This window comes from Anomaloglossus baeobatrachus, chromosome 2 (genome assembly GCF_048569485.1).
Source record: "Anomaloglossus baeobatrachus isolate aAnoBae1 chromosome 2, aAnoBae1.hap1, whole genome shotgun sequence".
NCBI classification, from domain to species: Eukaryota; Metazoa; Chordata; class Amphibia; order Anura; family Aromobatidae; genus Anomaloglossus; species Anomaloglossus baeobatrachus.
Window position 1 is genome coordinate 792,238,776 of NC_134354.1, and position 13,689 is coordinate 792,252,464.

Consider the following 13,689-nt stretch of genomic DNA (forward strand, 5'->3'; position numbering starts at 1 on the left):
ATCTCCCTTTTCTTGCAGTGGGACCTGCAGAGGGGCACCCCAATGCTCATCAAAACAGACAATTCCTCTCCTGCAAGAAAACAGACTTTAAGCAAAACAAAAAGAAAAACAAACACCCTTAGGTGTGGATCAGGCAATAAAGCAAATAACTTGCAACTTATCTGAAATGGGACAGGCACAGGATAAATGGAAGGACAACTCCAAGCCAATTCAGAGACTGAGGAACAACATCTATAACCGGCCCCAGCCAGCAGACACTGCTCTACTATATAACCCAGGCTGATCTGCAAATGGGCATCACAAACTCCCAATTAATTCCCACACCTGTTGAGGCACAGTCAGCTTCACCCCAGTCCTGACCACCAGAGGGAGCTCCAAACCATCACCCCCTCGGATGACATTCACAACAATCTGGCCCCACTGCCCCCTCCACCACCGCCGTGGGCTTGTTTTTCAGATGTCATCTTTATCTCTTTAGTTCTAGTGAAGGGAAATCTTAATGATTCAGAACAAGACATTTTAGACAAAAACTGTTTTTTGTTCTCCATGACTGCTCTGTGCACAAGGCAAGAGCCATTGACCGGTCCTGATTTATGTGTCTTCTTATCTATGTCTCCCTCCCGGATATGTTTGGGCAGAAGGTCCGAGCAGTCTCTTTATTATATGGACCACAAATGAACCAGAGAATTGCAGTGATTTGTTGATGTAAGAGTCGCTCCACTGTTAGATAGCTGTGAGACGACTGCGACATTTAGTACAATGTCTAATGTGGCGGCTGTGGAAGTTCCATCCTGAGCGTTGTCTATGCACAATGGGGAATAGCCTGGAAGGTGCCCAGTGCTGATTGGGGCACATTGATGGTAGGAGCAGTCGGGACGTGTATTGAGCTCCTCCATACTTGTATGTAACCAGTGCCATTTTAAGCTTAGTGAAGAACAAGGTGATAACGCAGAATTAGACAGGGCTGATCTATCGCCAGCATACTTACCTATCCCCAATAAGCTAGTCTTTATTACCATATGCTGACCACACCTTTATTGGGGGCATCCCGCAGTGAAAGCTTTCTGCCCATACACATAGGGATATGAAGACGGGACTTGTGCACGGCTCTGTCGTCTACACACTCTTCAGAAGACGACCGGCCTATGAGTTCTAATGTAGCACCCTGTTTGTAGGACCAATAATGTATAGAGCTGCTGCATGTACAGACAAGTGTATGCAGACTACAATCTAGTACCAGCACAGATTACATAGAGCGGCAGGAATAGATGGACTTCGACGGCTTTCCAGATGGCTCTCGGCACTGATAACCTTACACTAAGAGCAATTGTGATGTAACATACTGTAGCTGTGATTGATATTATCGATATAATATATATTAATATATATGATAGCTATCAGATAGTGTACCGATACTTACTGCTCTGATAAATCTATTACTTGCTAAATAGGTTTTTCCACACTGAGATTTTAAAATAATAATAATTATGAAATATTTTTTTTCCCCCCAGGTGAAGACTGGATGAGCAGTTCCCATACTAATCTCCTTTCATCTCCCTGTAATGAAGTAGAATATAATCAATCACAGATTGGAAAAAGTAGCACAGAACATAGACTTGATAACATATTGGCATTCTCTGAATGTGGAAAAGAGAAATCTAATCCTCACATAGATGAGAGGCCGTATTCTTGTCCAGACTGTGAGAAGTGTTTTAAAAAGAAATCGGCTCTTGTTGTACATCAGAAAATTCACTCGGGAGAGAAGCCATTTTCGTGTTTAGAATGTGGGAAATGTTTTATCCAGAAATCAGATCTTGTTAATCATGAGCGAATTCACACTGGGGAGAAGCCATTTTCATGTCCTAAATGTGGGAAGTGTTTTACTTCTAGATCACATATTGCAGGACATCTGAGAACTCACACTGGGGAGAAGCCGTTTTCATGTCCAGAATGTGAAAAATGTTTCAGGAGTAAATCAGATCTTGATAAACATCAGAGAATACACACAGGGGAAAGGCCATATTCATGCCCTGAATGTGCAAAAGGTTTTGTGCAAAAGACAAGTCTTATAACCCATCTAAGAATTCACACAGGGGAGAAGCCATTTTCTTGCACTGAATGTGGAAAATGCTTTTTTGTTAAAGATCGCCTGAAGAGACATCAGAAAAGCCACACGGGCGAGAAGTCCTTCTCATGTGTGACATGTGGAAAATGCTATATGCGTAAAGAAGCTCTTGAGATACATCAAAGAGTTCATACTGGGGAGAAGCCATATTCATGTCCTGAATGTAATAAGTGTTTTAGTCAGAAATCATGTTTTAATGAACATGTAAAAACTCACACAGGGCAGAAGCCGTTCTCTTGCTCAGAATGTGGGAAATGTTTTAGTCATAAAGCCATTCTTCTTCAACATCTGAGGATTCACACCGGGGAAAGGCCGTTTTTGTGCTCAGAATGTGGGAAATCCTTTAACCATAAATCACATCTTGTTAATCATCAGAAGTTACACAAGAAAGAAAACATTTTACTGTCCACATTGTAGTAAATTTGTCAGGTGTATGACCTGTTGTCTAGGAAACTTTCTAATGTATAACTTACAGAAAACCATTGCCAAAACATTTTTGTTTGATCTCAGTGACATCTGGTGTGTGTTCATAGGCTGAGTCATCATTAATGATTGAGGGTCCGCACACATGGCGAGTAATACGGAGCGAGTGGAATGTGATAAAAAAAACTCGGACCAAAATTACTCTATGGGGCCATTCCCATGAGCGATTGTTTTCTCAGCCCTAATCAGACCGAGAAAACAGGGCCAGGCGCTGCAGAGGAGAGTGAGGGATTATTCTCCCTATCTCCTTCATTGCCAGCTGATGCGATTATCGCACTGCACTCTGGTGTCATCCAACTGCAGTGCAATGTTTCACTCACCCTCATAGACTTGTATGGGTACGAGTGAATACAGATCGGATTCCACCTGCAGCATGGTGTGACTGTTTTCTCGGTCCTAGTAGGGCTGAGAAAATAATCGTATATGGGAACGGCCCCATAGAGTAACCTGGGTCCGGGTGGAGTGTTTTTTGTTCTTTCTTGCAATCCACTTACTCCGTCTTACTCGCCGTCTGTCTTAGCCCTAACCCTTCCAATCGGGCAGCGTTTTGGACAAGGACAATAAATATAATGCCAACCTGGTAATAATAATGTGTGGGGAAAACTTAATGACACAATTAGCTTAATAACAAAAGATCACATCTTTTATGGCCCTAGTATATGTGATAAACAGCAGATCGACGGTCGTCCAAAGCGCAATACTCCTGCCAATCAGCTGTTGGAAGAGACAGAGGTGCTCCAGTGCCACATCACATTCATTGTTTACTGCTTAAGGCCAAAAACACACTTCCGCATAAAAAAACGTACGTGTGACACGGTCCGTTTTTCGGGTCCGTGTTCCGTTTTTTTGGGGCGTTTTTCCGGTACGTATGACATCCGTGTGATGGTGTATGCTATCCGTGTGGAATGTCCATGTGTACGTGAAATTTCCGTGTGTAATGTCCGTGTGTGTGGTAAAATGTCGTTGATACATGTCGGCAGACAGCAGACAGAGTTGCACGATCAGAATGAAGTCGGATGAACTTCACCAGACTTCATTGTCATCCTGCGGCTCTGTCTGTGTCGCGTACTGATTAGCGGTCACCCGTGAAGGACTCACCGGTGACCGCTAATCCACTGAATGACTGGAGTGAGCAGCGCGATTAGCGCTGCTGTCACTCAGGCTACCCACTGCCAGCTGGATCCTCCACCCGAGACCGCAACTCACCTGTGACTTCATCGCTGTCACTCGGGCGACTTGCTGTCACAGGTGGAGGATCCAGCGGTGGCCGCGAGTAACCTCAGTGACAGCTCAGCTGATCGCGATACTCACCTCAGTTGCTGCGTGGAGCTGGCAGGAGCGGCGGTGTCTTCTGCAGCTCCTGTCACCTTTCATGTAGCAGAGCTGGAAGCGACGCGGGACCTCCGTGGATTTCGCCGGACATGGATGGGTATTTGGGGCTTAATTGGTGAACGAGGGTATTTGTTATTGTTTTTTATTTCAAATAAAGGATTTTTTCACTGTGTGTGTTTATTAACTTTAACTTGCAGGTTAATCATTGGGGGTGTCTCATAGACGCCTGCAATGATTAATCTAGGACTTATTGGCAGCTATGGGCTGCTGCCATTAACTCCTTATTACCCCGATTGCCAACGCACCAGGGCAAATCGGGAAGAGCCGGGTAGAGTCCCAGAACTGTCGCATCTATTGTATGCGGCAATTCCGGGCGGCTGCTGGCTGACATTTTTAGGCTGGGGGGCTCCCCATAACGTGGGGCTCCCCATCCTGAGAATACCAGCCATCAGCCGTATGGCTTTATCTTGGCTGTTATCAAAATTGGGGGTGACCGCACGCCGTTTTTTTTTAAATTATTTCACTGCACAGTATAGACCCGCCCACCGGCGGCTGTGATTGAGTGCAGTAAGATAGCTGTCACTCAACATGGGGGCGTGTCTCACTGCAACCAATCATAGGCGGCGGGGGAAGGAGGGAATATGAGATTGATTAATGAGCGGCCGGCATTTTCGGCACAGCTGTTCCTCGGCACAGCTGTTCCTCGCCACGCTGGTGATCGGGGATTGGTAAGTATGAGCCGGGGGAAGAAAAAGACCGAGCGCCAATGTAAGTATGACTGAGAACAGCAGAAAAAAAAGGTAAGTATACTGACTTTAATAAAAAAGAAAAAAAAAATAGATTGCTCGTTTAAAAACGCACACGGACGAAACGTGCTGAACATGGACATACTCCGTGTGCGGTCCGTGCAGGCATGGACCCCTAGACTATAGCGGGTCCGTGCACGTGTGCTGCCGGCCAAAACCGGACATGTCCGTGTAGAAAACCGCACACACGTACTTACCACACGGATACACGTTCCGTGTGATTTTACGCGTGTGTGCCATCACCCATAGAATAACGTGTCTCTGGTATGTGCAAAAACGTACCAAACCCGTACCGGAGGCACGGATGTGTGTTGCGGGCCTAAATGAGATTGAGCTGCTGTAAATTCAAAAGCCAAAAAGCCTCTTCAGAGAGGCTGAGGACAAGAACTCTGGTGCCACCTATTGGTGGAGTGGCGCTTTAATGTAGTTCCCCTGCCCTATCTTCACCTTCCAGCAGCTTCATCGTTGTTACGGTTTTGCGGCGCCATCTTATGTGGATGTCCTCTACCTTAGTGCATGAGGAAATTGAGGAATAGAATTAGTGTATTGAGGCAGCGAGCAGGAGTGGACCCACTGGACCACAGGGGGGACCGGGCTTACCCTCACGTAGGGGAGACTTAACTAAGCACGCATGGGGTATAGGCCAGTGCCCCTGGTGGTGAGGATGGGCTTGGCTGCTGGTAGATTAGATACCAGGTCCAACTCCCATGGCAGTGTCCGGGACTGTGGCAGCTGACCCCCAGGGCAGGGATGGACTCAGGAACAGGCCAGTACACTCTCTAGTGCAGGCCGGATGGCTGATGCAGACAGGATGGCAGATACATGTATGGGAAGGTGGGCCCATAGACAGGTAATGGGCAGGGGTACAGGTAGCGGGTACAGGATAAATGGGACCTGGCAATTAGCTAGTGAAACAAACACTAACCAACTGAGAATATTGCAGCGATGTCGGCGTAACAAGTAGCTTGAAACAAAACTGCAGATAAGGAAAAAAGAAAAGGTACGGCACTCTCCACTGGTAATATTCACAACTTTATTCTTCAGTCCATCATAGCATACAGGTAAGGCAGAGGAGAGGGTCGGGGGACGTAGAGGACATCAAATTCTCCTGGAGGAGCGCTAAACAGCCCTGTGGCTGGAGTCAATAATAACGGCTCTTCATGGTCATTCGGGACTGGAGCGAAGGCTCAGGCTTTATTATTATTGCAGCTTCCGCCATGAAGGTTATTAAGCTTTTGTGGGTGAGCCTTGCTGCGCCCACATTCTCTGAACTCCATCTATCATTCTCTCCCAGGATCCTCCCATATGAGGAGAGTGAGGTGGGTGCGATGTACATGTGCATCCAGGGGCGGACATATCATTGGTGCAGCCGCACAGGAGCCCAAGAGGTTGGGGGCCCATTTCTACCTCCAAAGCAGGTGGGATTGTGCATTATGATGAACTATTTAAGGGCCCATAAAGTGTTCTTGCCCAGGGGCCCGTCTCCGTCTATGTCCACCAGTGTGTGCACCTATGGTCTCTACGGACTCGGTAGGTTTTTTGCAATATTCACCTATGTGCATTTTGAACTTCTCTGGTAAAATGTGGCCCGTGTACAAGAAAAGCAGAAGTCCCGGGGCCGTCACCGTCCTGATTTCTGCAGATTAAAGCCTTGATTCCCACGTCCTGAAACTGTAGAATGTGGCGGTCTGTGGTGCCCATCATGGCGGCATGTGAGCGTAATACAGCGCCATCTACAAAATGTGTACAGGCAAGTTTGTGTACCACACTTTTATTTTCCAACCCCTGCCAGGTTTTTATTCTGCCCCAGGATGACATCTGGTTTTGTGTCACTGTAGAGGATCCAGGGATGGAGGTGCGGCCATTTTCATGTGGTCAATATATACGGACGCCCCTCTTCGTTAGTTAGCCGGCTGTATCTACAGCAGCCTCCGTCGCCCGGTTAGCGACTTACAGAGGTCTGTCTGCTTTTTGCACGCAGCGCCTCACACAGCAGCGCCTCTCACACAGCAGCCCCTCACACAGCAGCGCCATCACACAGCGGCCCCTCACACAGCGGCCCCTCACACAGCGGCCCCTCACACAGCGGCCCCTCACACAGCGGCCCCTCACACAGCGGCCCCTCACACAGCGGCCCCTCACACAGCGGCCCCTCACACAGCGGCCTCTCACACAGCGGCCTCTCACACAGCGGCCTCTCACACAGCGGCCTCTCACACAGCGGCCCCTCACACAGCGGCCCCTCACACAGCGGCCCCTCACACAGCGGCCCCTCACACAGCGGCCCCTCACACAGCGGCCCCTCACACAGCGGCACCTCACACAGCGGCCCCTCACACAGCGGCCCCTCACACAGCGGCCCCTCACACAGCAGCCACTCACACAGCAGCCACTCACACAGCGGCCCCTCACACAGCGGCCCCTCACACAGCAGCCCCTCACACAGCAGCCCCTCACACAGCAGCCCCTCACACAGCAGCCACTCACACAGCAGCCCCTCGTACAACAGCTCCTTATACAGCAGCCCCTTATACAGCAGCCCCTCACACAGCAGCCCCTCACACAGCAGAGCCTCGTACAGCAGCGCCTCACACAGCAGCCCCTCACACAGCAGTGCTCATACAGCAGCCTCTCACACAGCAGCCCCTCACACAGCAGCCCCTCACACAGCAGCCCCTCACACAGCAGCCTCTCACACAGCAGCCCCTCACACAGCAGCCCCTCACACAGCAGCCTCACCCAGCAGTGCTCATACAACAGCTCCTCACACAGCAGTGCCTCACACAGCAGCGCCTCACACAGCAGCGCCTCACACAGCAGCGCCTCACACAGCAGCGCCTCACACAGCAGCCCCTCACACAGCAGCCCCTCACACAGCAGTGCTCATACAACAGCTCCTCACACAGCAGCCCCTCACACAGCAGCCCCTCACACATCAGCGCCTCACACAGCAGCCCCTCGTACAACAGCTCCTCACACAGCAGCGCCACACACAGCAGCCCCTCACACAGCAGCCCCTCACACAGCAGCCCCTCACACAGCAGCCCCTCACACAGCAGCCCCTCACACAGCAGCCCCTCACACAACAGCTCCTCACACAGCAGCCCCTCGTACAACAGCTCCTCACACAGCAGCCCCTCGTACAACAGCTCCTCAAACAGCAGCGCCACACACAGCAGCCCCTCACACAGCAGCCCCTCACACAGCAGCCCCTCACACAGCAGCCCCTCACACAGCAGCCCCTCACACAACAGCTCCTCACACAGCAGCCCCTCGTACAGCAGCCCCTCACACAGCAGCCCCTCACACAGCAGCCCCTCAAACAGCAGCTCCTCACACAGCAGCGCCTCACACAGCAGCGCCTCACACAGCAGCGCCTAGACAACAGCTCCTCACACAGCAGCCCCTCACACAGCAGCCCCTCACACAGCAGCCCCTCACACAGCAGCCCCTCGTACAACAGCTCCTCACACAGCAGCCCCTCACACAGCAGCCCCTCGTACAACAGCTCCTCACACAGCAGCTCCTCACACAGCAGCGCCTCACACAGCAGCGCCTCACACAGCAGCCCCTCACACAGCAGCCCCTCACACAGCAGCCCCTAGACAACAGCTCCTCACACAGCAGCCCCTCGTACAACAGCTCCTCACACAGCAGCCCCTCACACAGCAGCCCCTCGTACAACAGCTCCTCAAACAGCAGCCCCTCACACAGCAGCCCCTCGTACAGCAGCTCCTCACACAGCAGCGCCTCACACAGCAGCGCCTCACACAGCAGCGCCTCACACAGCAGCGCCTCACACAGCAGCCTCTCGTACAGCAGCCCCTCGTACAGCAGCCCCTCGTACAGCAGCCCCTCGTACAGCAGCCCCTCGTACAGCAGCCCCTCGTACAGCAGCCCCTCACACAGCAGCCCCTCACACAGCAGCCCCTCGTACAACAGCTCCTCACACAGCAGCCTCTCACACAGCAGCGCCTCACACAGCAGCGCCTCACAAAACCTCTCACACAGCAGTGCTCATACAACAGCCCCTCACACAGCGGCCCCTCACACAGCGGCCCCTCACACAGCGGCCCCTCACACAGCGGCGCCTCACACACAGCAGCGCCTCACACACAGCAGCGCCTCACACACAGCAGCGCCTCACACACAGCAGCGCCTCACACACAGCAGCCCCTCACACAGCAGCCCCTCACACAGCAGCCCCTCACACAGCAGCGCCTCACACAGCGGCCCCTCGCACAGCGGCCACTCGCACAGCGGCCACTCGCACAGCGGCCCCTCGCACAGCGGCCCCTCGCACAGCGGCCCCTCGCACAGCGGCCCCTCGCACAGCGGCCCCTCGCACAGCGGCCCCTCGCACAGCAGCCCCTCGCACAGCAGCCCCTCGCACAGCAGCGCCTCACACAGCAGCACCTCACAAAACCTCAACAACAGCTCCTCACACAGCAGCGCCTCACACAGCAGCACCTCACAAAACCTCAACAACAGCTCCTCACACAGCAGCCCCTCACACAGCGGCCCCTCACACAGCGGCCCCTCACACAGCGGCCCCTCACACAGCGGCCCCTCGTACAGCGGCCCCTCACACAGCGGCCCCTCACACAGCGGCCCCTCGTACAGCGGCCCCTCACACAGCGGCCCCTCACACAGCGGCCCCTCACACAGCGGCCCCTCACACAGCGGCCCCTCACACAGCGGCCCCTCACACAGCGGCCCCTCGTACAGCGGCCCCTCACACAGCGGCCCCTCACACAGCGGCCCCTCACACAGCGGCCCCTCACACAGCGGCCCCTCACACAGCAGCGCCTCTGGCAGTGAGCGGGCAGGTGACGGAGTATTTAGGATGCTCAATCCCTTCCTAAATCTGTGTACCCGGAGGTTATCGCACAGTTTACACTTTCGCACCCATCACTCTCAGGTATGGTCGGAATTTAAACCTCCACTTGAGGTAAATGATGGCGCCATCTTTGCAGATGACCTTTTGGTGGACGTCGACCTTAGAAAATTTGTTGCTGCAGTGATCAATGACCGGACATATGAAGCGCTGACCCCGGAGGAAAACTATGGGAATGATCCCATCAAAAACTGGTACAATTGCCTCTCAGGATCTCCGGAAAGCTGGATACCGCCATGTGCTGTGTAACCAACCGCTCTGATGATACATGTGTACTATATATATATATATAGTGCTGGGAAAATGGCTTCTACCACAAATCCTCCCTCTCCTGTGTCCCTGAGCTCAGGAGGAGCAGCCACCATGTGTAATACTGGGAGTCCTGGTAACTAGGAGACTCCCACCAACAAGATGGCCGCTCCCACTAAAGGGACAGGAAGGCTGCAGCCTGAACCTCACCATTTCCTGCCAAACTTCCTGCCTCACATGCAATGCAAAGAGGTCACTGCTGCAGAGAAGGGATCACACACATATACAGGGAGGAGACAGGAGAGGGGCCGCACGGGATGCCGGGAGATGTAGTTTCCAGGGACAGGAAATGCTGCTGCAGGACTGAGGGGAATGGAGGCGACAAATCTCATCACAAAACCAGGAAACCTCCCAGAAAACCTCCCCCGGAGCCCGGAGAAGACGCAGTGACCCTCCCCGGTATATGTGCGCCTCCTCCTCCTCTCCGGTATATGTGCTCCTCCTCCTCCTCTCCGGTATATGTGCGCCTCTTCCTCCTCCTCTCCGGTATATGTGCTCCTCCTCCTCCTCCTCTCCGGTATATGTGCTCCTCCTCCTCCCCGGTATATGTGCGCCTCCTCCTCCTCTCCGGTATATGTGCGCCTCCTCCTCCTCTCCGGTATATGTGCTCCTCCTCCTCCTCCTCTCCGGTATATGTGCGCCTCCTCCTCCTCTCCGGTATATGTGCTCCTCCTCCTCCTCTCCGGTATATGTGCGCCTCCTCCTCCTCTCCGGTATATGTGCTCCTCCTCCTCCTCTCCGGTATATGTGCGCCTCCTCCTCCTCTCCGGTATATGTGCTCCTCCTCCTCCTCTCCGGTATACGTGCTCCTCCTCCTCTCCGGTATATGTGCGCCTCCTCCTCCTCTCCGGTATATGTGCGCCTCCTCCTCCTGTCCGGTATATGTGCGCCTCCTCCTCCTCCTCCTGTCCGGTATATGTGCGCCTCCTCCTCCTCCTCTCCGGTATATGTGCGCCTCCTCCTCCTCTCCGGTATATGTGCTCCTCCTCCTCTCCGGTATATGTGCTCCTCCTCCTCCTCCTCCTGTCCGGTATATGTGCGCCTCCTCCTCCTCTCCGGTATATGTGCTCCTCCTCCTCTCCGGTATATGTGCGCCTCCTCCTCCTCTCCGGTATATGTGCTCCTCCTCCTCCTCCCCGGTATATGTGCGCCTCCTCCTCCTCCTCTCCGGTATATGTGCGCCTCCTCCTCCTCCTCTCCGGTATATGTGCGCCTCCTCCTCCTCCTCTCCGGTATATGTGCGCCTCCTCCTCCTCCTCTCCGGTATATGTGCGCCTCCTCCTCCTCCTCTCCGGTATATGTGCGCCTCCTCCTCCTCCTCTCCGGTATATGTGCGCCTCCTCCTCCTCTCCGGTATATGTGCTCCTCCTCCTCCTCCTCCCCGGTATATGTGCGCCTCCTCCTCCTCTCCGGTATATGTGCTCCTCCTCCTCCTCCTCCCCGGTATATGTGCGCCTCCTCCTCCTCTCCGGTATATGTGCGCCTCCTCCTCCTCTCCGGTATATGTGCGCCTCCTCCTCCTCTCCGGTATATGTGCTCCTCCTCCTCTCCGGTATATGTGCGCCTCCTCCTCCTCTCCGGTATATGTGCGCCTCCTCCTCCTCCTCTCCGGTATATGTGCGCCTCCTCCTCCTCTCCGGTATATGTGCGCCTCCTCCTCCTCTCCGGTATATGTGCTCTCCCTCCTCCTCTCCGGTATATGTACTCCTCCTCCTCTCCGGTATATGTGCGCCTCCTCCTCTCCGGTATATGTGCTCCTCCTCCTCCTCCTCTCCGGTATATGTGCGCCTCCTCCTCCTCTCCGGTATATGTGCGCCTCCTCCTCCTCTCCGGTATATGTGCGCCTCCTCCTCCTCTCCGGTATATGTGCTCCTCCTCCTCTCCGGTATATGTGCGCCTCCTCCTCCTCTCCGGTATATGTGCGCCTCCTCCTCCTCTCCGGTATATGTGCGCCTCCTCCTCTCCGGTATATGTGCGCCTCCTCCTCCTCCTCTCCGGTATATGTGCGCCTCCTCCTCCTCTCCGGTATATGTGCGCCTCCTCCTCCTCTCCGGTATATATGCGCCTCCTCCTCTCCGGTATATGTGCGCCTCCTCCTCCTCTCCGGTATATGTGCGCCTCCTCCTCCTCTCCGGTATATGTGCGCCTCCTCCTCCTCTCCGGTATATGTGCGCCTCCTCCTCCTCTCCGGTATATGTGCGCCTCCTCCTCCTCTCCGGTATATGTGCGCCTCCTCCTCCTCTCCGGTATATGTGCGCCTCCTCCTCCTCTCCGGTATATATGCGCCTCCTCCTCTCCGGTATATGTGCGCCTCCTCCTCCTCTCCGGTATATGTGCGCCTCCTCCTCTCTGGTATTTCTTGCTTTTTTTCTCCTTGGGGTACATTCCCACAATCAATGTTACTTGCATTTTTTCGCTGTTTTTACAGTACAAGCAAAGTGGATGATGAGACATCGCCTGCCTCTGCGCTTGTTTTTTACGCTGCATATAGTCTGCTGCTGCGCGTTCCCTGCGTATACTCTGCTGCTGCGCGTTCCCTGCGTATACTCTGCTGCTGCGCGTTCCCTGCGTATACTCTGCTGCTGCGCGTTCCCTGCGTATACTCTGCTGCTGCGCGTTCCCTGCGTATACTCTGCTGCTGCGCGTTCCCTGCGTATACTCTGCTGCTGCGCGTTCCCTGCGTATACTCTGCTGCTGCGCGTTCCCTGCGTATACTCTGCTGCTGCGCGTTCCCTGCGTATACTCTGCTGCTGCGCGTTCCCTGCGTATACTCTGCTGCTGCGCGTTCCCTGCGTATACTCTGCTGCTGCGCGTTCCCTGCGTATACTCTGCTGCTGCGCGTTCCCTGCGTATACTCTGCTGCTGCGCGTTCCCTGCGTATACTCTGCTGCTGCGCGTTCCCTGCGTATACTCTGCTGCTGCGCGTTCCCTGCGTATACTCTGCTGCTGCGCGTTCCCTGCGTATACTCTGCTGCTGCGCGTTCCCTGCGTATACTCTGCTGCTGCGCGTTCCCTGCGTATACTCTGCTGCTGCGCGTTCCCTGCGTATACTCTGCTGCTGCGCGTTCCCTGCGTATACTCTGCTGCTGCGCGTTCCCTGCGTATACTCTGCTGCTGCGCGTTCCCTGCGTATACTCTGCTGCTGCGCGTTCCCTGCGTATACTCTGCTGCTGCGCGTTCCCTGCGTATACTCTGCTGCTGCGCGTTCCCTGCGTATACTCTGCTGCTGCGCGTTCCCTGCGTATACTCTGCTGCTGCGCGTTCCCTGCGTATACTCTGCTGCTGCGCGTTCCCTGCGTATACTCTGCTGCTGCGCGTTCCCTGCGTATACTCTGCTGCTGCGCGTTCCCTGCGTATACTCTGCTGCTGCGCGTTCCCTGCGTATACTCTGCTGCTGCGCGTTCCCTGCGTATACTCTGCTGCTGCGCGTTCCCTGCGTATACTCTGCTGCTGCGCGTTCCCTGCGTATACTCTGCTGCTGCGCGTTCCCTGCGTATACTCTGCTGCTGCGCGTTCCCTGCGTATACTCTGCTGCTGCGCGTTCCCTGCGTATACTCTGCTGCTGCGCGCTCCCTGCGTATACTCTGCTGCTGCGCGCTCCCTGCGTATACTCGCCTGCTGCGCGCTCCCTGCGTATACTCGCCTGCTGCGCGCTCCCTGCGTATACTCTGCTGCTGCGCGCTCCCTGCGTATACTCTGCTGCTGCGCGCTCCCTGCGTATACTCTGCTGCTGCGCG

General features: G+C 54.2%; 1 protein-coding gene across 1 annotated transcript in view; it reads left to right on the forward strand.

Annotated features, from left to right (window-relative positions):
• LOC142290090 (uncharacterized) overlaps window positions 1-13,689 on the forward strand; it is a 102,233-nt gene that overhangs the window by 28,637 nt on the left and 59,907 nt on the right. The window contains exon 7 of the mRNA XM_075334025.1: window positions 1,512-2,541. Coding sequence (XP_075190140.1) covers window positions 1,512-2,541 — 1,030 coding nt within the window. The remainder of the gene's footprint in view (window positions 1-1,511; window positions 2,542-13,689) is intronic.